This window comes from Ipomoea triloba, chromosome 4, assembly GCF_003576645.1.
Source record: "Ipomoea triloba cultivar NCNSP0323 chromosome 4, ASM357664v1".
In the NCBI taxonomy this organism is placed as follows: domain Eukaryota; kingdom Viridiplantae; phylum Streptophyta; class Magnoliopsida; order Solanales; family Convolvulaceae; genus Ipomoea; species Ipomoea triloba.
Window position 1 is genome coordinate 25,937,785 of NC_044919.1, and position 22,294 is coordinate 25,960,078.

Genomic DNA, 22,294 nt, shown 5'->3' on the forward strand with positions numbered 1-22,294 from the left:
AATTCTTCAAAGCAATTCCAATCCGAACGAAGATTCCAAGCTTCAAACTGAATTCAATGATGTAAATCTACTGTATTCTATGCTATGGAAAACTCTAAAGAAGGTAAAAACTGCACTAAACTAAACTAGGGTTCGGAATCCCGTAAGGGAACCTCCTCAATTGTAAAGAATAGGTAGAATATATAGGAGATAGATGGGCCTTGGCCCATTAGGCAACTTCCAATTCTTTTCCAATTTGTATTCTTGTTTCCTTTCTTCCTTGTAATTCCCTTTTCTTCCAAAACTTGTCCAAAATGCTCCAAAATTCTTCCTTTGTTGTTTCTTGTAGATAATTCAACACTTGGACAATATAACACACAAACAATTCCCAATTTCACTAGGATAAGGGAAATACAATTAAAATAAGGGGTGAATTATTGTACAAAATAGTAGATATCAGTTGCCCCATGCTAGCTCCACGCACCTTTCTTTATATCTCTTCTTCTTTTTTTCTTTTTTTTTTTCTTTTTTTTTTCTTTTTTTTTTATTGCATGGTGGGGTGCGTATCTTTCCCTACATGCCCAGGTGAATAGGGGTATCTGCTGAGTTCTTAGGGATCGCGTCCCTTTGATTCGGAAACACCGCCTTTTAGGACCGTGGGTAGAGCTGTCAAAACGGGCTTTGCCCGCCGGGCCGGCCCGCCCCGCCCCCTACTTAGGTAGGGGGTGGGTTTCAAAAATAGAAGCCCGCTAAAGAGCAGGCTTTTTTAGCTCACCCCATCGCGGGCCACGGGCCTGGCGGGGCGGGCCTGGCGGGCCACGGGCTACTCGCCCAATGTAGTACACTAGTACTTATATATATATATATATAATATATATAATCTATCTAACTATAAATATACTATAAATATATATTATATATAGAATATATAATGATCTAATCTAATCCCAATTTCCCCAAACCCTAGCCCCCTCTCTCACCCATTCTCGTCTCTGCCTTTCACTCTCTTATGATTCTTCTCTGCCTCTCTCACTCTCTTCTGATTCTTCTCTGCCTCTCTCACTCTTTTCTCGCGTCTCTGCCTCTCTCACTCTCTTCTCTAACTTCTCGCCCTCCTCCATCGACCATCACTTCGCGAACCAGACGCCGTCGCGCCGCCGGCAACCGAAGTGAAGCAACGAATCAAACCTCCGCCTCTCTCCATTGTGAACCAGTGAACCAGACCTCTGCCTCTATCCACGGTGGACCAGCGACCAGAGCTCCTCAGACTGTCACACCGCTGCCTCTCTCCCAGATTATCAGTCTTCACTCCAGCACACTAACAATCGGTCCATCGTGAAGTCCTGAACCGACCGGAGCTCCATGCCTCCATAGACATTTATACTGCTTTTTATTAGAAATTTATACTAGTTTTTTTTAAAGATGATGAATTAATATAAAAGTATGTCTTATAAATTTCATCTATATTCGTCATATTCATATATTTAATTAGATCTTATATAAGTCATGTATTCATCATAATCATTGTTTTTGTTTCTTAGATTTTGGAACAGAATATTCATCCTGTGTTTTTTTACCCTTAAAAAAACAAGAAAAAAAATGGGTGTGGTGTGGCAGGGGCCCGCATAGCCCGCGGGCTTAGGGCGGGGCGGTTAGGGCTTGGGAAACTCAGGCCCGCCAAGGAGCGGGCTTTTTAGGCCCGCCCCGCTTAGGGCCGCTGCTCGCCGGGCTTTGGCCCACCCCGCCCCGCCAGCCCGTATTGACAGCTCTAGCCGTGGGCTACCTGCTGCCTCATGCTAGCTCCACGCACCTTTCTTTATATTTCTTTTTTTTTTTATTGCACGATGGGTTGCGTACCTTTTCCTGCATGCCCAAGTGGATAGGGGTATTCGTCGAGTTTTTAGGGATCGCGTCCCATTGACTTGGAAACACCGCCTTTTAGGGTTGTGGGCTACCTGTTGGCTCATGCTAGCTCCACGCACACTTTTTTACCTTTATTTTATTTTATTTTTCTCTTTTTTTTTACGACCCATGCTAGGTTGCGTACCATGCCCTGCAAACTCAGGTGGAGATATGTATAAAATGAAGCTGAAAATTGCTTTATTACCTCCATAGGCTACCTATCCAGCTTTCGAGCCCATTTCAATGCTATTGTTTACTGTCGCATATCCTGTATAGACCGTAGAGCTTCTAACTCGGGCTGAACCATTTATACTGTATGCAGGTCCACTATCGCGTCAATTTTTTTGGTAACTTACTTAGCCTACAACCCAACCAAAAATATACATTAATATATTTTTTTTTCCACATAGAAATATTTTTCTGACATCCCCGGACGATTTGCAAACCCACCAAGGTGTTGTTATTCGGTCTAGGGTCGCCTACCCAGCCTGTGGGCTCTTAATCGTCGGGGAACGGGGAACGATCAATACTGATGTCTTTTGGGTATGGTGTCTAATGAATGGGTGAGGGATATGGAGTTTGAGAGTAATCTTGTGGGGGGAAAGGATGTTGAGGTGGATCGTAGTCATGTGAATACTGGGAGTATTGGTCATATGAAGCAAATTGGGGATCTTGGTACTATTGAGGATCATAGTACTTATTTGAAAGTGGGGCTTGAATTGTACAAGGATTAATGGATGGAGCACTATAGTATCATTGTTGAGACATGTAGTATCCACACCCTTCTTGGGATTGAGAATTGTAACATCCTCCTTGATCCATCATGGGACATCCCCTTTCAATCAAATTAAATAATATAGACTTGCAAGCTCATTAGTAATAAATAAAAAAAAAGCAGAGAAAAATAAAGAAAAAACTTAGTCTCCTAAGAATCCCTAACTTTAATGCTAGAAATAAAACAATCACACAATACAACCAAATAAAACAATCACCGGCAATGGCGCCAAAATTGTGATGAGTAAAATGGTGATAGTAAAAAGAGGGTGTGAATGTTGTTCCGCTGAGGATTGGGACTATGGCACGTATTTGTGTGACTAGTTTTTGACGCGTGTTGCGCGAATAGGATAATGCTCAATGTTTATTTTTTAAATAAGTATTTCAAATTATATTAATACAAGATTATATAAGAGACGTTCATGCATATATAATTGAATGTTGAATTTGTTTATTTAAATCGGTAATTCAAAGTATATGAATGCAAGATAATATATGAGAGGTTGATTATAATTGTCACTAAATACTTAGTCTAAAAATGATAGTATAAATAAATACTACTTTTGGTAATAAAAATTTATACATTTTAAATCATATTAATAAAGAACTACGATTTACCTTTAAAGTGAACAACTATGATGTAGTTCAAAAAATATTATGGGGTAGTTTCCTGCTTCAATTTATTGAGTTATTTGAATGTCTTATTTGTCAACAAATCCTTCCCAAGTAGTTTATATGATTGACTTCAATTTTTTTTGGTATGTTATTAATATATAGAATACTTAGTAAAAAAGGAAAATCATAACAAATTACTAAATCAAAATAATATGAACCATTCATTTAAGTAAAAATTACTACCAAACATTTTTTTCCTTTCCGTTAGAGCACTAACTTTATTGGCTCTTATTAAGATTGTATATAGATATATTATATTCAATAACGACCATTCCCTCAACTCAAAATGGTTTTAGCCTAAATTTTGCATTTTTAGCGAATAATTTGTAAATTTTGCTATAAGTTATCTTTAAAATACATAATATTTCCTAACCTAAACCAATCTTAGCTTCTATCATTTAAACTAGTTATCACACGCGTTTTGCGCAATTAGACCAATGCCCAATGTGTATTTTTAAATTAATGTTTCTTAATTGGTTAAAGTATTCGTATAATAATGAGAGAGAGAAAAATGCTAAATCTGTAATACTACAAACTTTGTAGTTGAAATGATAATATAATAGGGAGTAAGGAGTAATTAAAATGCGTAGGTTATGGAGGAATATAATGAGAACCACAAAATGAGATACAAGGATACAAGTATCGTTGTACAAGAGAATGAAAAGTCTTTTTCACAGATGTCGTTGGGCGCGTTAAGAAGACTTTTTTTTTTTTTTTTTTTGCTTTTTGCTTTTTTTGCTTTCCTTCTCTCCTAGGTGGAACTTAAATATTTGTGTAAAAAACTAATCTATTGAGGAAGACCTTAGTTATATTGTATTTATTTTTTACAATAAAAAATTATTCATTATCAAAAAATTAAAATTTTTTATTGTAAAAAATAAAAACAATATAACTAATGGAATTATATATCTCTTTTTTTTTTTTACAATGAATAAATTTATTTTTTTGAATAAATGTATTGTAAATATCGAATTCTAAATTAAAGAAATGTATATATATATATATATATATATATATATATATATATATATATATATATATATATATATATATATATTTTTTTGTAGCTACAAATTTATATTTAATTTAATAAGAGTAATAGAGTATGTTACTTTTCAATAATATACTCTAACAGTTATGCCAACTCTGATTGGGATGGGGTTCGAACCTAAGTCCTTTCTTATAGAAATTAATGGGTAAGTTAAAAGTTAACGGAATATTTCGTCACTAAAGTTTATACTAACAGAATTTATGGTTATTTAAGGTAAGAAAATAATGTAATAGAGGGTAAAGAAGGAAAATCATAAAAAATTACTAAAATCAAAATAATATGAACCATTCGATTAAGTAAATAATTACACCAATATTTTTTTCTTTCCGTTAGAGCCCTAACTTTATTGGCTCTTATTAATATTTTAGATATGTAGATGTAGATGTAGATTGTACATTGTAGATTGTAGATATGTAAAATTCTAGGCACTAAGGTTTTGGAATTCACTAGAATCCAAGCAACTAAGATTTCATAATAAAACTATTATTTTTGAGTGTTTAATTAAAGGAATGCAAATTAAACAAGGGATATGTCTAGATTAGGGGTATTGCTATCTTGATGCACTGAATAATCTCAAAATTAGGGGAAACAGTTAACCAAGGTATTTATGGCAATGCACATAAGAATTCAAGTTCAAGCTACTATTGTAATCAATAAACAAGAATTAGAGTAGGATTGCCCCACATTCGTGATTCATCAATCCTAACCCTTGAAACACAAAAGCATTGTAAGCCCCAAATTCCCCTATTTTCATAGTAGGAAAATTGGGTTTGAAATTGGTTAGGCTCGAGTCTTCCATCCAACTTTCGGAAAAGAGTCATTTCCATTTTTTGTCCTACTATTATTGTGGCATTGCCAACTTTAGTCCACTTCATTAATTTTTGCCACATTGCAGCCATTCTTATTTAGTCTTTGCCATTTTTAGTCCACCGTTAATTTTTTTGTCAAATGGCCGTCTAAAACAGGGGTATTTTTTGTCTTTTCATGCTTTGGTCATCTCCTTGACCCTCTGCAGTGGTTTTCCTTACACATTTTCATCCAATGAAGAGGTCCGGTGAAAGCCATGTGAGCCACATTACAAAGCCATGGCTCTCGTCGGACCTCTTCATTGGACGAAAATGTGTAAGGAAAACCACTGCAAAGGGTCAAGGAGATGACTAAAGCATGAAAAGACCAAAAATACCCCTGCTTTGGACTGTCATTTGACGAAAATTTTAACGGTGGACTAAAAGTGGCAATGACTAAATAAAATTGATTGTAATGTGACAAAAATTAATGAAGTGGACTAAAATTGGCAATGTCACAATAATAGTAGGATCAAAAATGAAAATGACTCTTCGAAAAATCTAAAGAGAAGAGGAAAAATAAGCTAAACAAGTCTAGAGTTCGGAATTCCCTTTTAATGCAAAAAAAAAAATGCAGAATAAATAATAGCAGCGTAGGCCTCACGGCTATGGGCCTGGCCGTGAGGTCTGCGAATTTCTTCCAAATCTTGATTTTTGTTTCCTTCTCTGTTGCTCCTTTCCTTCCTTTGGCAAGTTCCTCTACTTCCAAAATTGATCTAAAACATTCCAAATACTTTCTTTGCTACTCATTTTAGGCAATTGCACCTTTAGACACAAAATACACCAATAAGTCTCAATTTCCTACTTAGAATTAGGCAATTAGTATAAACAATAACTAAAATATGGAGTGAAGATGTTAGTTATCTCTTGGGCTAAAGATTGGACGTTAGGTCCGACTCTCGGGGGACCTTGGATGGTTCCACCGACTATAGCATCTCCTCTAATAGCTATAGTGCTAGTCGGACCTCTCACATTACTTGGGTGAAAAACCGACCCTGGTGAAACAGACAGACCCTTGCTTTGCCAACTAAGACATTTTTGCGGGAACGACGAATGTTCGCTTTGTGACTTGGCTATTTCAGTGTATCTCGAGTTTGATTGTGTAAAAGGAAAGGGTAAAACAGGTAGAAGCTAAGAATGTAGGCTTTTTAACAGCATGTAAAAGTCAAACTAATTTCAGGTGATTATCAAGTAGCACTTTAACTAGCGTGCATAATCAACACCCTACTTCTTGAAATACTCCAGGTTGAATGGTGAAACCGGGGTTTACTTAAAAACCATCTTCCTAGCCAGAGTATTCAAGAATGATGACTCTTCCATGTTGTTAACAATGAGTAGAAACAAAGAGTGCACGCTTTTCGTAGCATTCTCCATAGACGGCGCCAATGATGGTTTTATTGGGACCGTGTCCACCATAAACCGGGTATAGAGGTACAGAACAGGGGTATGAAAACAGTAGTATTATTACCCGGAGCGCTAGACCCAATATAGTACGTACAAAACCCGAGATATTGGTCCAAAACATACTATAGTCCTAAGGAATTGAATAGGGCCCAAAATGACGGCCCGAATAATAAATAAATAAATAAACAAGTTAGGGAACTAATAAATATAATATAACTAAATATATTACCAACAGGACTCGAACCCTAACGAGCCGACAAGAGAGAGGACTCATACCACTCAGCCAAAAAGGAGGTTGTGAACTAAGGGGGGCACTTTTAAGGGTGGGAAAACACCCTATTTATACTGTTGAAGGACTCACGGATCGTTAACAAATGAACGGCATTGGACGACCTTCATTCTTGACCACACACGTGTCACCCCACTACTTTGCTTCAAGTGCACCCATGCATAAGTGAAGCTTCCTACCTTTTAATACACAAGATCTTGTGTTGCTTGGTGGTTAAAAACTTGTGTTGTTATGTCTTGTGTTTGAATTGAATAATATATAACAACTGTGAACGACATTTTTCACAGCTTAATGCCTTTTAAAATTAATTTTCATTTTTTCCATATTTATTTTAATATATAATTACTTCAATTATATTACAATATCGAGTTTTTAAGATAATTACAGACAATCGAGCTATATATTATTCAATTAATTGCGTGATACTTTTACACTTTATCTTATAATCAAATAAATGTAACTTTCAAATATTAAAATGATTTATAATTTAATCTTTAATTTTATTATCAAATTATATAATAAATATTTTATCCGTAATTAAAAAGTAAAAAAAAAGTAACAGTGTATTCTGTATCAAAAATATTTGATGTACCCCAAAATCTTATTCTCAATTTTTATTTTTACTTGTGTTTAAGTTTAATCGGAGAAAGAAAAAATGAATGGATAAACATTATAACTCCTGTTATATTAAACAATCATGTCAAATCAGAATATAAAATGGGAGTACATCAGCTCGCACTTATAAGATATAGTCAAAAGTGAAAAGACCTACCCAAATCAGTGCTCCCTGCTTCTGTTCTCCCCTTCTCATTCTCACTGCTCTCTGCTCTCTGCTCTCTTCTTTGGTTCTTCCCTTCGTCGCTGCCTCGCCGGTCGCCGCTCAATTGATGCCTCGCCGGCTACTCCTTCATCGCCAGAGTATCAGGTTTGTTTGCTTCGCCCTTCGTCGCCGACTCGCCGCTCACTGCTTCTGTTCGTCCCTTCTCAGTTCCCACTGCTTAGTTTATGTGCTAATGTGCTTAGTTGTTCACTGGAGTTACTGCTTAGTTTATCATTCTCTTTATGTGCTCACTGCTTAAGTGCGTAGTTTATATGTTTGAATTGAATTGAATTGAATTGAATTGTAGAAAGCAATACAAATTTGTAGTATTTCTTCCAGTGTGTTTTTCTTTGAATATTGGGTTTTGGAGGTCAATATTTGAAGTGGTATCTATCAATCTATCTGTGTTGAATTTTGCAGAGTCATAATGTGGCCGACCATAAAATGAAAACCAAAGGAACATGAGCAAATTAATTTCATTGCTATCTCTTCTGGTTCTTGATGCAAAACAGTATTTAAAGAAGAAGTACCAGGCAGGCAGCCCCTGTTGCTAGTGTTTTATGTGTTTTAGTTTACAAATTGGATACAGTCCTTCCATTCTGTTGCTACATTCTGGCAGTAAATTAAAGCATTCTGTTTTAAACATATGTCTTTTTCTGTGCTAATTGTGATACTTAATTTCAAATTTAGGCTGAATGTAAATTATTTTTCACGCGAGGCATGCAGTTTCCAGAAGGGATTGTAAAATAGGGTAAACAAAAACCCTGAAATTGAAATTTCTCAATTTCCCCCATTCTGTTTGTGAAATGTTTTTGGAGGAACAAAGACTTGCTGTGTAGAAGTTAGTATCATCGCAAAATCGAGTAATGGCTTCAACAAGAAAACGGAAGATCCGCAAAGATTCTCGGAGACAAACCCTGGATTCTGCCTCGGATTCAAATTATTCTCGAGCACTCCAGAAGCTGCTCTTCGCAATCAAAACTCCTGAGGTCCATTACATATCTTTTTTATGTATGTATCCGTTTGTTGTACAAGTAAAAGTACAATTTCCGTTTTAAATTTTATTTATATTTGGTGAAATTCAACGATGCCAAAGTTGTTATGTTAGAAGTGAGTTTTTAGTTGAAAAACCACATTTCTTTGGATGTGTGGGTATAACGGTGAACCTAAAGGGGTCTGCAGCTTGTGGTTAACTCAAAAATTGACAAAAGCTCTGGGTCCAAGGAGTGTTTGCTTGTTAAAGTTTTATTCTTTGGTAACAGTTCAATGATTTTTCAGTTCCAATTTCTGATGAAAACCACACACACACACACACACACACACACATATATATATGTGTATGTATGTATGTATGTATGTATGTATATGTAATATGTATGTATGTATGTATATGTATATGTATAGGAGAAAATTCCAACCTTCTAGTGCCAAGAGAGAAAATTCCACCATTACATGATAATGGAATGGGATGGCTGATGTATGCAGAAAGAAATGTAGTGCCAAGAGATAAAAATTACTAAGAATTCAGACTTCAAATGATCTAAAACATGGAAATTGGCATAATTGGAGACTTTTAGCTAAGTTGTAACATATTTTGCAGTTATGTGCAACTGCAGGGCATAAAATCACCCATCTTGAAGAGTTTGTATTGTTTACTTGTCCATATGTCCACGGATTCCCTGAGCAAAGTTGATGTGAATGATCTACGAGTGATTTCTGACATTTTATTCAAAGAACTACCCTTGAGGTTTAACAATTTATTCTCTTCTCTATATGATGTTTGTGTCAAAAACAGAATTTTAGGATATAAATTAGAGACAAGTGACCAGGACTGGAAAATGAAGAAATACTTCTGTGTTTTTTTGGTTCTGTTCATACACACCTATATATACATTCAATGTAAGAAAACAAATCCTGAAATTCTGCCACCTAACTAATAGTTTATACACCCTGAAATTCTGCCACCTAACTAATAGTTTATACACTTATTCTGCACAGCACTACTCCAGTCTGCACACCACTACTGCTGTCTGCACAACACTACTGTTATCTGCTGCACAGCACTACTGAAATTCTGCCACCATTATTTTAATATATCCTCATATTGACATCCCCCCTCAAATTGATGTGTGTAAGTCCATCAACATCAATTTGCTACTTAGAAACTTGTGTCTTTGGCGTGTTAAAGCCTTTGTAAATACATCAGCCACTTGAAGATCAGTAGTGAGATGAGGCAGAGTGATAACACCTAGTGTAAATGCCTCCCGGATGTAATGACAATCGACTTCTATGTGTTTTGTGCGTTCATGATATACGGGATTTGCTGCAATTTGAATAGCACTTGTATTATCACCGTGAAGTGGAGTAGGACCACTTGGAGGAAATCCAAGTTCAGAAAGAAGACCACGCAACCACACAATTTCTGAACAGGCAGTAGACATTGCTCTATACTCGGCTTCTGTAGAGGATTTAGAAACACTCTCTTGCTTCTTACACTTCCAAGAAATCAAGGCATCTCCAAGAAAAACACACCATCCAGTGATAGACTTCCTAGTATCTGGACAGCCAGCCCAATCTGCATCACTATATGCAGTCAAAGGAAGAGCAGATTGTTTGGGAAAGAATAACCCACGTGTAGGTGACCCAATTAAATATCGAATTATGCGACGAACTGCAGCAAGATGAAGATGTCGAGGTGAGTGCATGAATTTGCTGGCTATATGAACAGCATAGGAGATATCGGGCCTTGTAATCGTTAGGTAGATAAGACTACCAACAAGCTGCCTATACAAAAAAGGATCGGGCAAAAGGTCGCCTTCATCTTTCCGGTATTTAACATTCACCTCCATTGGTGTATCAACAGCAGTAGCATTCTGTAAACCAGCCAGCTCAATGAGATCTTGAATATATTTATGTTGGTTTAGGAGGAAACCATGATCTCCATAGTGAACTTCCAGCCCTAAAAAATATGTTAGGTGCCCAAGATCTTTCATTTTAAATGTACAAGACAGCATATTTTGAAGCTTAGTGATCAGCCCATTATCATTACCGGTGATGATAATATCATCAACATATACTAAGAGAAAGATCATACCGGTGGTTGTCTTGTGAAAGAAGAGTGAAGAATCATATTGACTTTGTGTGAAGGAAAAATTGAGAAGAGTGTTGCGAAACTTCTCAAACCAGGCCCTAGGTGCCTGTTTTAAACCATACAAGGAACGTCTTAGCTTGCAAACCTCATGTGCACCTGTCATTGACATCCCGGGTGGAAGCTTCATGTAAATCTCTTCCTTAAGGTCCCCATTCAAGAAGGCATTTTTTACATCCATCTGATGTAAAGCCCAAGACTGAGAGGAAGCAATAGCAAGTATGGTTCTCACCGTGGTCATCTTAGCAACTGGTGCAAATGTTTCTTCGTAGTCGAGACCATATTCTTGTTTATTTCCAAGAGCGACCAAACGAGCTTTATATCGATCCAAGGAGCCATCAGACTTGAGTTTCACAGTATAGACCCACTTGCTACCAATGGGCTTAACACTTGGGGGACACGAAACAATGTCCCAAGTATGATTTTCTTCAAGTGCTTGAAGTTCTTCTTCCATTGCTTGTTGCCAACACTTATGTTCCATAGCGTTTTTATAACAAGTGGGGATAGAGATAGAAGATAACACAGTAGACATAGCCACAGGGCTTGAAAAACCATACCTTTCAACGGGTTTGTGAGGTCTAGAGCTTCTACGAAGAGGAGGAGGATCAATAGAACTGGGTAGAACAGAATCAGTTGTCGCAAGTTGATGTGAAGGAGCCGAAGTGAGACCTGTAAGAGGATCAGAAGCAGGAGAAGTGCGTCTATGATAAACAAAATCAGATTTGAACCGATGTACAGGTGTTGGTGATGCAGAGAAATGTGGTAAAGTAGATAGAGAAGGGAGTTCTGAAGTCTGTTGAGTGCTAAAGAAAGACTGATTTTCAAAGAAAATGACATTCCTAGAGACACGAGTTCGTCGGGCATGAGGATCATAGCAAAGAAATCCTTTTTGCGTTCCAGCATAACCTAAGAAAGCACACTTAACAGATTGGGCAGTAAGTTTATTCCTCTCATGTGTAGGAAGATGCACAAAACAAACACATCCAAAAACATGGAGATTGGAATAATTTGGTGCATGTCCAAATAAATAAAAATAAGGTGAATTATTGTTCAAGTTAGGGGATGGTAATCAATTAATTAAATAAACTGCAGTAGCTAAAGCTTCACACCAAAATTGAGGAGGAACGCAAGACTCAATTAGAAGAGTGCGAACAACATCAAGAAGATGTCGGTTCTTTCTTTCAGCCACACCGTTTTGTTGTGGAGTGAAAGGACAAGAACGCTGAGAAATGATCCCATGACTTTGAAGAAAAACTTGAAACTCACTTGACATATATTCCCCACCCGAATCAGACTGTAAGATTCTGATTTTAGCAGAAAACTGTGTTTCAATTAAAGCAAGAAAGACCTTGAATACAGAGAAAACCTCACTCTTAGTCCTAAGAAAATATACCCAAGTAAAACGAGTGAAATCATCAATAAATGTCACAAAGTATTTGTAATGTTCATGAGAGATTACGGGTGCAATACCCCATACATCAGTATGCACGAGTTCAAAAGGTTTGGTGGTATGGGTTTGATGTCGTGGAAAAGGAAGAGTTTTGCTTTTTCCAAGTTTACAGGATGCACAATCAACAACATCATCATTAGAAGAAAGGTTTTTATTCCCAAGTAAACCAGATTTAAGCAAGATTCGAAGTACATGAGAATTAGGATGTCCTAAACGTCTATGCCACACCTGATTATTACTTTGGACAGCATTACAAGCAACATAATTTGACACTGGAGGGGGAGACAAAAACAAGGGAAAAAGACGTCCCACTTTAGGCCCCTTCGCGATCATTTTCCCGGACACTTGATCCTGCACAAAACAACCAGATTTTGAAAATTGAACGGTGCAATTACTGTCAACTAATTGTCCGACAGATATAAGATTAGTAGACAGCTTAGGAGACACAAAAACATTATTTAAAAAAGCTGAAATATCACCAACAGCTGTGATAGGTAAGGAATTTCCATCTGCTGTATGAATCTGAAGATCTCCACTATACTTTTGAACATTTTTTAAAGGCAAGGCAGTGTTGGTCATGTGATGGGAAGCACCAGAATCAAAATACCAAGGCTTAGAATCAGAATTATTGTTACCTGAAAGACCAAAGGCTGATAGGGCAGAAACTATCATTTGTTGGACCATTTCAGGAGTAATAGTAGACTGACCAGCATTGGAGGCAGTAGAGGGACCAACTGAGACATTGTAGGCAGTTTCATGTTTCTTTGGAGGCCGAATGGAACACTCTTTGATGATATGCCCTGCTTTCTTACAATAATTGCAGAATTTTTTAGTATAATTAGTGGCAAAGTGACCAAAATTCTTGCAACTATAACACTGGACATTAGTCATATCTCTGCCTCCGTTAGGTCTCCTTTGGGCAGCGTAGGCAACCGGAATTGGAGCAGAATTTTGAGCTTTCTGCTCCAAGACAGCCAGTGTAGTGAGCCGTTGTTCTTCCCTGAGAAGCTCCCCTACACAAATATCCATTGAAGGAACTAACTGTCTATTCATCAGGTTAGACCTGATTGTTTCAAACTCCCCCCTTAACTTCATTAGAAACTGATCACGTTTGCTGGTTTCATGGACACTTTGTACAGCAGATAGTCCTTCAGGAGGAACATTTGCATAGACAATATCAGTGTATTCAAACCAAAGAGTTTCAAAGGAAGAATAAAACTCTTGGATTGACATACTCCCTTGACTGAGTTGTCCCAACTCGAGCTCCAATTGAAACCTTCGTGCTGAGTTGTTTTGGTTGTAAACTTTCTTCAAGTAATCCCACATTCCTCTAGAGGTCTTATAAGGCTTGAGATTGATAAGTATGGAGGGTTCCACACTTCCAAGAATCCAGGACATAATCTGAGCATCCTTCACCTCCCATTTTGCATATTTCTCCTTCTCCTTTTCTTTGTCAAGTGCAGAATCACTCCCATTGATATGACTCCATAATTCTTTTCCCTTGACAAAGAGCTCAAATTGGAATGCCCAGGCAGAATAATTTTTGCCATTCAATCGAACAATAAAATTTTCAGATCTTTCCAAAGACATGATTCGATCAGAAACAAGAATAGGTCCAAGAAACTAGGATAGTAGGCTACGAGTGATGCAAAGAAAACACTACGATCTTGGAGCAAGAGTGCAAGACAAGGAACAAGACACAAGGATTATCTCAGGATTTTGGCTATGAGTGATACAAGATCACAAAAAAACACTACGATCTTAGACCAAGACAAGAAACAAGGCACAAGGATTATCTCAGGATTTTGGCTCTGATACCATGTCAAAAACAGAATTTTAGGATATAAATTAGAGACAAGTGACCAGGACTGGAAAATGAAGAAATACTTCTGTGTTTTTTTGGTTCTGTTCATACACACCTATATATACATTCAATGTAAGAAAACAAATCCTGAAATTCTGCCACCTAACTAATAGTTTATACACCCTGAAATTCTGCCACCTAACTAATAGTTTATACACTTATTCTGCACAGCACTACTCCAGTCTGCACACCACTACTGCTGTCTGCACAGCACTACTGTTATCTGCTGCACAGCACTACTGAAATTCTGCCACCATTATTTTAATATATCCTCATATTGACAGTTTGTACAAGCAAGGATCTTGGACAAGGTAGCATACATGTGAATTGTACAGTTGAAGTACTAGTTTTGATGTTAAGGTGTAGTATGGCTATCCTGGAATTGCATATATATGATCATAATGCTGTTTTGGAAAAAGGCGGGATTCTTTTGAAGATACTTTGTAAGTTGTGTTCCCTAAACTTACCAAAGAGAAAAGACAGGAAAGACATAAGTTTGCAGAACTCAGTTTTCCATGCGTGCACATATGATGATGATGACTTCACAACCACTTCCAGAGAGGAACTTGTTGCTTCCCTTCATTTCTATGAGCCACCTAATCTTCAAACTTCATTTGCAATTGCTATGTTGGAGGTATATATGCTTGTGCAATATTTTCTTGTTGAATTTTCAAAGGAAGAACAAAAGTCTTTCTTTTGTGATTGCTATGAATATAAAAAAATCTGAGTCATGATTTTATATTTATGGCAACATAGTCTCATGCGACAGTAGAATGCCTTGATTGCAAAGCATATTACAAATATGATGAGATATAACATAATATACGACTCCTATTACTATTGAACAGAAGATAATGCTTCAAGTTACTTGCCTTGGAAAAAGAGGCCAAGACCACATGCTTCATAGTGTTGTAGTGTATGACAGTATATGGGTGCATATATTCACTCATAAGTGGGTGTGTGTGGATACAAACGTGGGTATGCATATTCTTTGAAGGAAATTGTATTACCTTAAGCATACTGTTAGAATTATACTCTTGAGTCTTGATAGTTCAAATTTGATTACATAAACATTGAGGGTACAGTATCCCCTCAAAATCTCCAAATTACATGTTTTTGTATAGTTTACTCTTATGTTGCTTGCAAAAACAACTGTGTATCATCATCATTATTGAGGGTTCTACTTTCAGTGTTCTGGAATCAAACTTATGTTTCTGTTGATTTGCAGAAGAAAAGTTTGATTATTCATGTTGATCCTTACCATGATCTTGATAATCTACATTCTTTATAGAACCAGCTATTCATGAATTTCACTTTTTGAGATCTTGTTGAATACATTTGGAAGTTCAGGATTAAGGCTTAGTTGAGTTCAGTCCATTAGGAACCTTGAATCCTTGATTCTCTTCTCTGGCATGACTCTGAGTTGTCTAGAAGTCTGAACACATGCTGACATGCATTAGATTCATGACACTTATTTTGCTGAATACTTTTATAAAAATTATTTGCTGAGTTTTTTTTTTTTTTTTTGTTTTTTTTGTTTTTGTTTTTTATTTAAATAAAGAAAACTATTTGCTGCAGATGTTCCTAATTAACATGGACACTGTATACTCAGGTATTTCTTGATGAGCTTCTGGTGCATGGAAAATTACGAGCAATATTTAGGCTGATTGACTTATTTTCCTCTACTAGTGAAACTTTGTTTATGCCTCAGTCCACTCAGAAAGATATTAGTTCAAAGAAACGTCAGAGTGATATTGGAATCCTTATGGAACTTGTTTCCACTTGCTTTCTCCTATCATTTTCTGGTGAAAATGCAATTGAAGATTTTCTTTATAGACTTTTCCGAGCACAGAGGAAGGATTTCAAATTCTTTAAAACTCCAGAAGTGAGTCTGACTGGGGCCATATCATTGCTTCTCAATCCAATTGTTTTTTCTGCCCCAAAAATTGTGCAAGCATACGTGGTTTCATCAGTATCTGAAGCCATGAGTGGTTTGATGGATGTTCAAAACCTGAAACCAAACTGTAAACTTCTTGACTGCTTTCTCTCAGTGTTTGAAAAATCAGTCAATATGTATATGAAACTTATATCCTTTGTACAGATCAATGGCGATTCTCCAAGTAAATATGCGTCTTTTGTCAACTCAAGCACATATAGAGGGAACTTTCCTCCACCTTTTGAATCTTATATATTGCCAAGCACACAGGAGAAGATAAACTCTCTGATTAAAAGGTTTGAGGGTTCATCAGATTCATTCTTAGGCAACCATTTCTTTGAACTGAAATCTGACATGACCAGTTCGTGTATTGCATATGTGAAGGATTGCCAATGTCTTCTGGACCAATCATGCCAAGATGATGTATTCTCAATTATAAGTTGCCTGATTTTAAGAGCATCAGTGAGCTTTGATGAAACTGTAAAACCTGCAATCAAGGGTATGGATCTTCAGGCTATATGTCTCCTAGTTGCTGTATTGAAGTTAATGGGCACTTCTTTGCTGCATGCTATATCATATCTCCGGAATGGTGAAAGTTATGGCTCTTTCAAAACCTTGAAAGACTACTCATTGTGTAAGGAGTACATGTCTATTTTGGGTTCAATTAGCTGTTTTAGTGAATCCAAAATACACTTTCCAGTTCAACTGTTAGACAAACTCCATCAAGCACAAGGATTTCATGGTGATGCTTCTGCATTTTTCCGGCATGCTTGCATTTAGTTTTTTAAAGAGGATTGGTTGCTTAGCAAATGGGTGCTTGTTAACTATCACTGCTCTGGTGAATTTGTTTGTACTTGAAGAGGGTTATTTAGATGAGTTGAGGTCATTAATTGTTTCTGGCTCAGACTCCGATTCCTCTGCATTACCCCTGGTCAGAATCCAAGAGGTGAAAGTTTACTTTTTTTCTTTTAAACATAAGTAATGAGAAATATGTTGCAGCTTTCTCAACTACTATTTGTGATGCAGGCAGTAATTGACCGGAGGCCTAGCATAATGGTTGTGTCAAAATTTCAAAATATACAGAATCTATACTTGAGGTTCTGATCCATTCTATGTATTTTAAATGAGATTGTTGTTGCAGTCTGTGTTTTACTCGACCATTTGCCTCTTTACTTTATTGTTTCCACTGTAGTGCTTTATCTTCAAAATTTTGATTAACTTCATTCGTTGTTAATACGTATTCCATTTATCTTTAAATTTACTATTTTCTTCCCTTCTCTTACCTACTCTTTCACTACTTCCCTAGACACCAAGTTCAATTATTTATTTCAGTGCTAAAAATGCATCTTTATCTGTATTGGTGTTTATTGCATCAGAAAAAGGAAAACTGTAAAAGTAACACATTTGTTAGGGAAGGCCTAAATATGTACTAATATTCAATTCGAGTTTTAGTTCACCTTCTGGTTTGATGTTTATGTCATGTTGTCTTCTAAGATGGGCATTAATTCCATGGTCATGGTTGATCTATACAGACTCGAACTCCCAAAATTTGTTTTTGTTAAGAGTCCCACATTGAAAAAATAAGAGAAAATATATAGGTTTATAAGGTCATGAGTTAGACTAGCTAATTGATTGGATTCAATCTTTTAGTGTGGTTTGGCCGATGTGAATCATAGCCCAATTGACTTCCCACTGTGATGGTGGGACCCAATCCTCTGTCTATGTAGTTAAGTTCTGGTGGTGTCTATTATTTTGTTATTTGTAACCAATGATTTGCTTGGTTTCATGTTGGCAATGCTTTTATATTTGCTTATTCCTTGCATTTTTCAACTTTTTGTCAGCAAGTCAAAGACTATGGTAAAGTACTGTGCCAGTGCGGAAGATGGATGGCCAGAGAGTTCATCAAGTGCTTCTTCTTGTTTATTTGACAAAGAAGAAATGGTGAGCGTTGAAGAGGAAACATTGAATGGTGAGATCTTTCTCAGGTGCATGGAACCCAACGCAAAAAAAGACTCTGATTTTGGCGAGTTAGCTGAATTTATTGAGTGCAAACAAGGGAAGGATTATGCAGGTTGGCTACAGGATAGAGAAAAATATAGAAAATGGAAATCTAAAAGGACAGCAATGCTAAGGTGGAAGAGAAAGAGAAAGACTTGGAAAGTTTGGAAACGGAAAAGTACTACTGGGTTAATGGTTTCTGAATATCATGAGAAAATTCATCCTGAAAGTGGGGTACTGATTTCCATCAGAGATGTTGGATATCAAAACTCCAAATGCTCAGGAAAGAACACATATGTTTCATATGCTATTTGTATTATTATCTTTTACAGGTATAGTTTTAAATTAGTTCAATGAAATTATGATGTATGGTGTAAAATTTTCATTTTTGCAATTATGATGCCCTGTGGAATCTAACAATGTATAAATCAGGGAACTGCAAAATCATGCATAGAGCTCTTCTGAGTTTCAGATTAAACGAGTACGGATGAGAGAAAAAGGAAAGAAAGTGTTAATTTGTGAATTTGAATCTTGTTTTTAAAACAAAATTAATGATATGTATTTATTATTGTATTAGAAATACAATAAATAATAAAATCAGGAAAAGTAAATGGAACCAGAATATGTTCACGCAGTTCAGATAACTTCTCCTACGTCTGCGAGGCCACACAAAGGTGAAATTCAACTAAAAAAAATAATCAAAGATGATACAAGGTTCATCAGATTTCTATCCAACAATAATGACCTGACCTAATCTTTTCTTTATTTTTAATTGACAAAAACTATTTAATTTTTTATATCTATCTAAACAGCTAAATCAATTAAAACCCACAAACTCCTAACTTTAATTACAACTTTAGTCTCTGTTAGAAATAATTGCAATTTATCTTGTAATAATTTTTTTTGGATGTACCCACAATTTCTATTGTCGAACAGCAACTAATCCTCTCACTGAATTATAGGCACATATAATGGATGGAACAGACGACCTGAAAATTTAAAAATAAACCATACCCATAATCAATGATCGAATAATATATATTAATCAAAACTCAAACTTTCTATGCCATAAGAACCAAATCTGTCAATCTTCTTTCTCTGTAAAAATCTTCATCAATTTTCTATTAGTAAAGAATTCTCTTCGGTAAATTATTTTTTTATTATTGAAATCTTATGGTAAGCTTTTGCTTTCTTTTTTTTTTTTTTGTTTTTGCTTGTTTATTTTTTGTTTTGTTTTGTTTTGTTTTTTTTTTTTTTTTGAAAAAAAGAAGAAGCATGAAAAAAGAAGAAGCATGTTTTCTAAAAAAAAAAAAAGACTAAAGCCCTAAAACTAGGGTTCTAATAAATTCTGATAAGCGCTACATTTTCAGTCTCCCGCTCCAACTCCTCCAAGGAAGCCTCCTAATTTCAGTTCTGCACTTCCCGCAGCGGCAGATTCGCAGAAGTCCGCACTCCGCACTGCCGCAACGCCCGCAAGCCGCCGATCACCGCAGTCCGCCGCCCACCGCTCACTGGAGCACCGCCCCCGTCACGGCGTCACCTGCGTCCGGAGCGAACAGAGAACTCCACGGTTCCAGCACTCTAGAGTCACGGCGTCTGGACAAAACACTGAGAACAGAGAACTAAGCTCAACAAAACCACGGTTTAAGCACTCCACCGTCACGGAGTCACCGGAGTCCGGCAATAACAGAGAAGAGTGGTCTCTACTCTCTAGAACTCGAAGAAGAAGATATTCGGACTTCAGAGTTCAGAGGGAAGAAGAAGACCGGAGTCCGGTGAAGGCGGCGATAACAGAGGGAAGAAGAAGACAAGAAATCGAAGAAGAAGAGAAGGCGAGAAGGGAGAGGATTAGGTCTCCGCCTCTCTGGTAGATCTGATTGTCTGAAGTATGAACTGAACGGAGTGAAGGTGAGAAGGCCGAAGGGGAGGATTAGAGGAATCATATAAATGAGAACTGATACTGAAGTGAGGAGTGAGGACTGACTGACTGCGCATCCTCTAACACTAATATATATATGGGAACCATGAAACCTAACCCTAGTTTTAATCGGGTTGTCGGGCGGTTCGGGTTCAGAAAATGCACACCCTACCCGAACCCTTCAAACCGTAAAAATAGCATTGTTTGGGTCGGTTTATGGATTTCGGGTTCGGTCGGGCCGGTTTCTCTCTAAACGGATTGCGGGCCGGACGGGTTGGGCGGGTTGGGCGGGTTGTGCTCACCCCTACTTACACCTCATATATAGGGTATAAGGTATTAACAACATATTATCTGTTATTGACTTCTGAAGCATGAGGTTTAGTACCGGAATACATATACAGCTAAACAGAATACCCATATGTAAAAGATAGAGAACAAAAATGAAATCACTGACAGAAAATCAGTAAGAATATCAAGGCCATAAACAGAGAAATCAAATACAACATCCCATTGACTAGAAGAAGTTCACAACATAATAACTTGATTCAAAGACGATTCCCAAATAGCATCAGAACTTCAGCACACATACACCATACACATATAACAGCAGTACAACACACATGCTTGAAGTAATCCAGCAAAAAGTAGAAAATAAGAAAAAACATACACAGAAAACTAAGTAGAAACACAGCCAAAAAGTAGAAAATAAGAATAAGAAACACCTACCGGCTCTGGCTGTGGGCGAAGGCTGATACAGAGTGGCAGCAGCTGAGCAGCAGTCGGCGGTCGTCGTTGTCGGCTATCGCAAGGGAGGTGGAGCACTCGTCGGCAGTTGACAGCGGCGGTCGTCGTCGCCACTCGGCAGCAGACAGTCGGCGGGCAGGTTGGAGACTTGGAGAGTGGGAGATTTTGGCTGCAAGCAAATTAGGGTTTCAATTTCAATTTTAGATTTTTAGTAGAGTTATATCTTTGGTCCTACGGTTAGTGGGGCAATGCCAATTTTAGTCCACTTCATTAATGTTTGCTACATTACGACAAGTCTTATTTAGTCCTTATCACTTTTAGTCAACCGTTAAAATTTTTGTCAACTGGCCATCCAAAACAAGGGTTTTTTTGGTGCTTTAGTCATCTCCTTGACCCTTTGTAGTGGTTTTCCTCACACATTTTCATCCAGTGAAGAGGTCCGACGAAAGCCATGTGAGCCACATTACAAAGCCATGACTTTCGCTGGACCTCTTCATTGGATGACAAAGTGCAAGGAAAGCCACTACAAAGGGTAAATGAGATTATTAAAGCATAAAAAGACCAAAATACCCATGGTTTGGACGATTATTTAAGCAAAATTTTAACGGTGGACTAAAAGTGGCAAGGACTAAATAAGACCGGCCGCAATGTAGCAAAAATTAATGAAGTGGGCTAAAATTGGCAATGCCCCAATAACAGTATGACCAAAAATGAAAATGACTCTTTTTAGTATTTTAATTTAATATTATATACATATATATATATATATATATATATATATATATATATATATATACGGCTCGCGAGCTGCTCGACGTGCCACGAACCTAAGACATTTGAATTCGAGCTCAAATTTGATCAAGTTCGAGCCGAGCTTTGACCGAACGACCCGCAAACTGTTCGACTCATTTACACCCCCTAATTTACACCTTACATCTATTTTATTCAATATATATAACTTTCTAAAATTATTATATTTATAATTTTAAAAAATCTTTATTTTTAATTGACAAAAACTATTTAATTTTTATATCTATCTAAACAGCTAAATCAATTAAAACCCACAAACTCCTAACTTTAATTACAACTTTAGTCTCTGTTAGAAATAATTGCAATTTATCTTGTAATAATTTTTTTTGGATGTACCCACAATTTCTATTGTCGAACAGCGACTAATCCTCTCACTGAATTATAGGCACATATAATGGATGGAACAGACGACCTGAAAATTTAAAAATAAACCATACCCATAATCAATGATCGAATAATATATATTTAATCAAAACTCAAACTTTCTATGCCATAAGAACCAAATCTGTCAATCTTCTTTCTCTGTAAAATCTTCATCAATTTTCTATTAGTAAAGAATTCTCTTCGGTAAATTATTTTTTATATATTTTTTGAAATCTTATGGTAAGCTTTTGCTTTCTTTTTTTTTTGTTTTTGTGTTTTTTTTTGTTTTTTTTGTTGTTTTTTTTTTGTTTTTTTTTTTTTTTT

The 22,294-nt window shown here is 36.7% G+C and overlaps 1 protein-coding gene across 4 annotated transcripts; it reads left to right on the forward strand.

Annotated features, from left to right (window-relative positions):
• Positions 1-7,706: 7,706 nt before the first annotated feature.
• On the forward strand, positions 7,707-18,514 carry LOC116017004. 4 transcript variants are annotated; one of them, XM_031257497.1, is made up of 7 exons: positions 7,707-7,844; positions 8,430-8,728; positions 9,356-9,518; positions 14,486-14,835; positions 15,814-17,083; positions 17,164-17,234; positions 17,979-18,514. In XM_031257497.1, exons 2-5 carry the CDS (start codon positions 8,606-8,608, stop codon positions 16,915-16,917), a joined length of 1,740 nt encoding a protein of 579 aa, XP_031113357.1. In that variant the 5' UTR covers positions 7,707-7,844; positions 8,430-8,605; the 3' UTR covers positions 16,918-17,083; positions 17,164-17,234; positions 17,979-18,514. The 4 variants fall into 4 exon arrangements, with proteins under 4 accessions (XP_031113357.1, XP_031113359.1, XP_031113358.1 ...); XM_031257498.1 differs by having other exon boundaries at positions 7,722-7,844; positions 8,466-8,728; XM_031257499.1 differs by lacking the exon at positions 9,356-9,518 and having other exon boundaries at positions 8,430-8,750.
• The last annotated feature ends 3,780 nt before the right edge of the window (positions 18,515-22,294 follow it).

Excerpts from the sequence above, each read along its gene's own strand:
- LOC116017004 (XM_031257497.1), top strand. The coding sequence starts at position 8,606 with ATGGCTTCAACAAGAAAACGGAAGATCCGCAAAGATTCTCGGAGACAA. Across the intron at positions 9,519-14,485 it reads ATTCTCTTCTCTATATGATG|TTTGTACAAGCAAGGATCTT; the intron begins TTTGTGTCAAAA and ends TCATATTGACAG. Across the intron at positions 14,836-15,813 it reads TTGCAATTGCTATGTTGGAG|GTATTTCTTGATGAGCTTCT; the intron begins GTATATATGCTT and ends CTGTATACTCAG.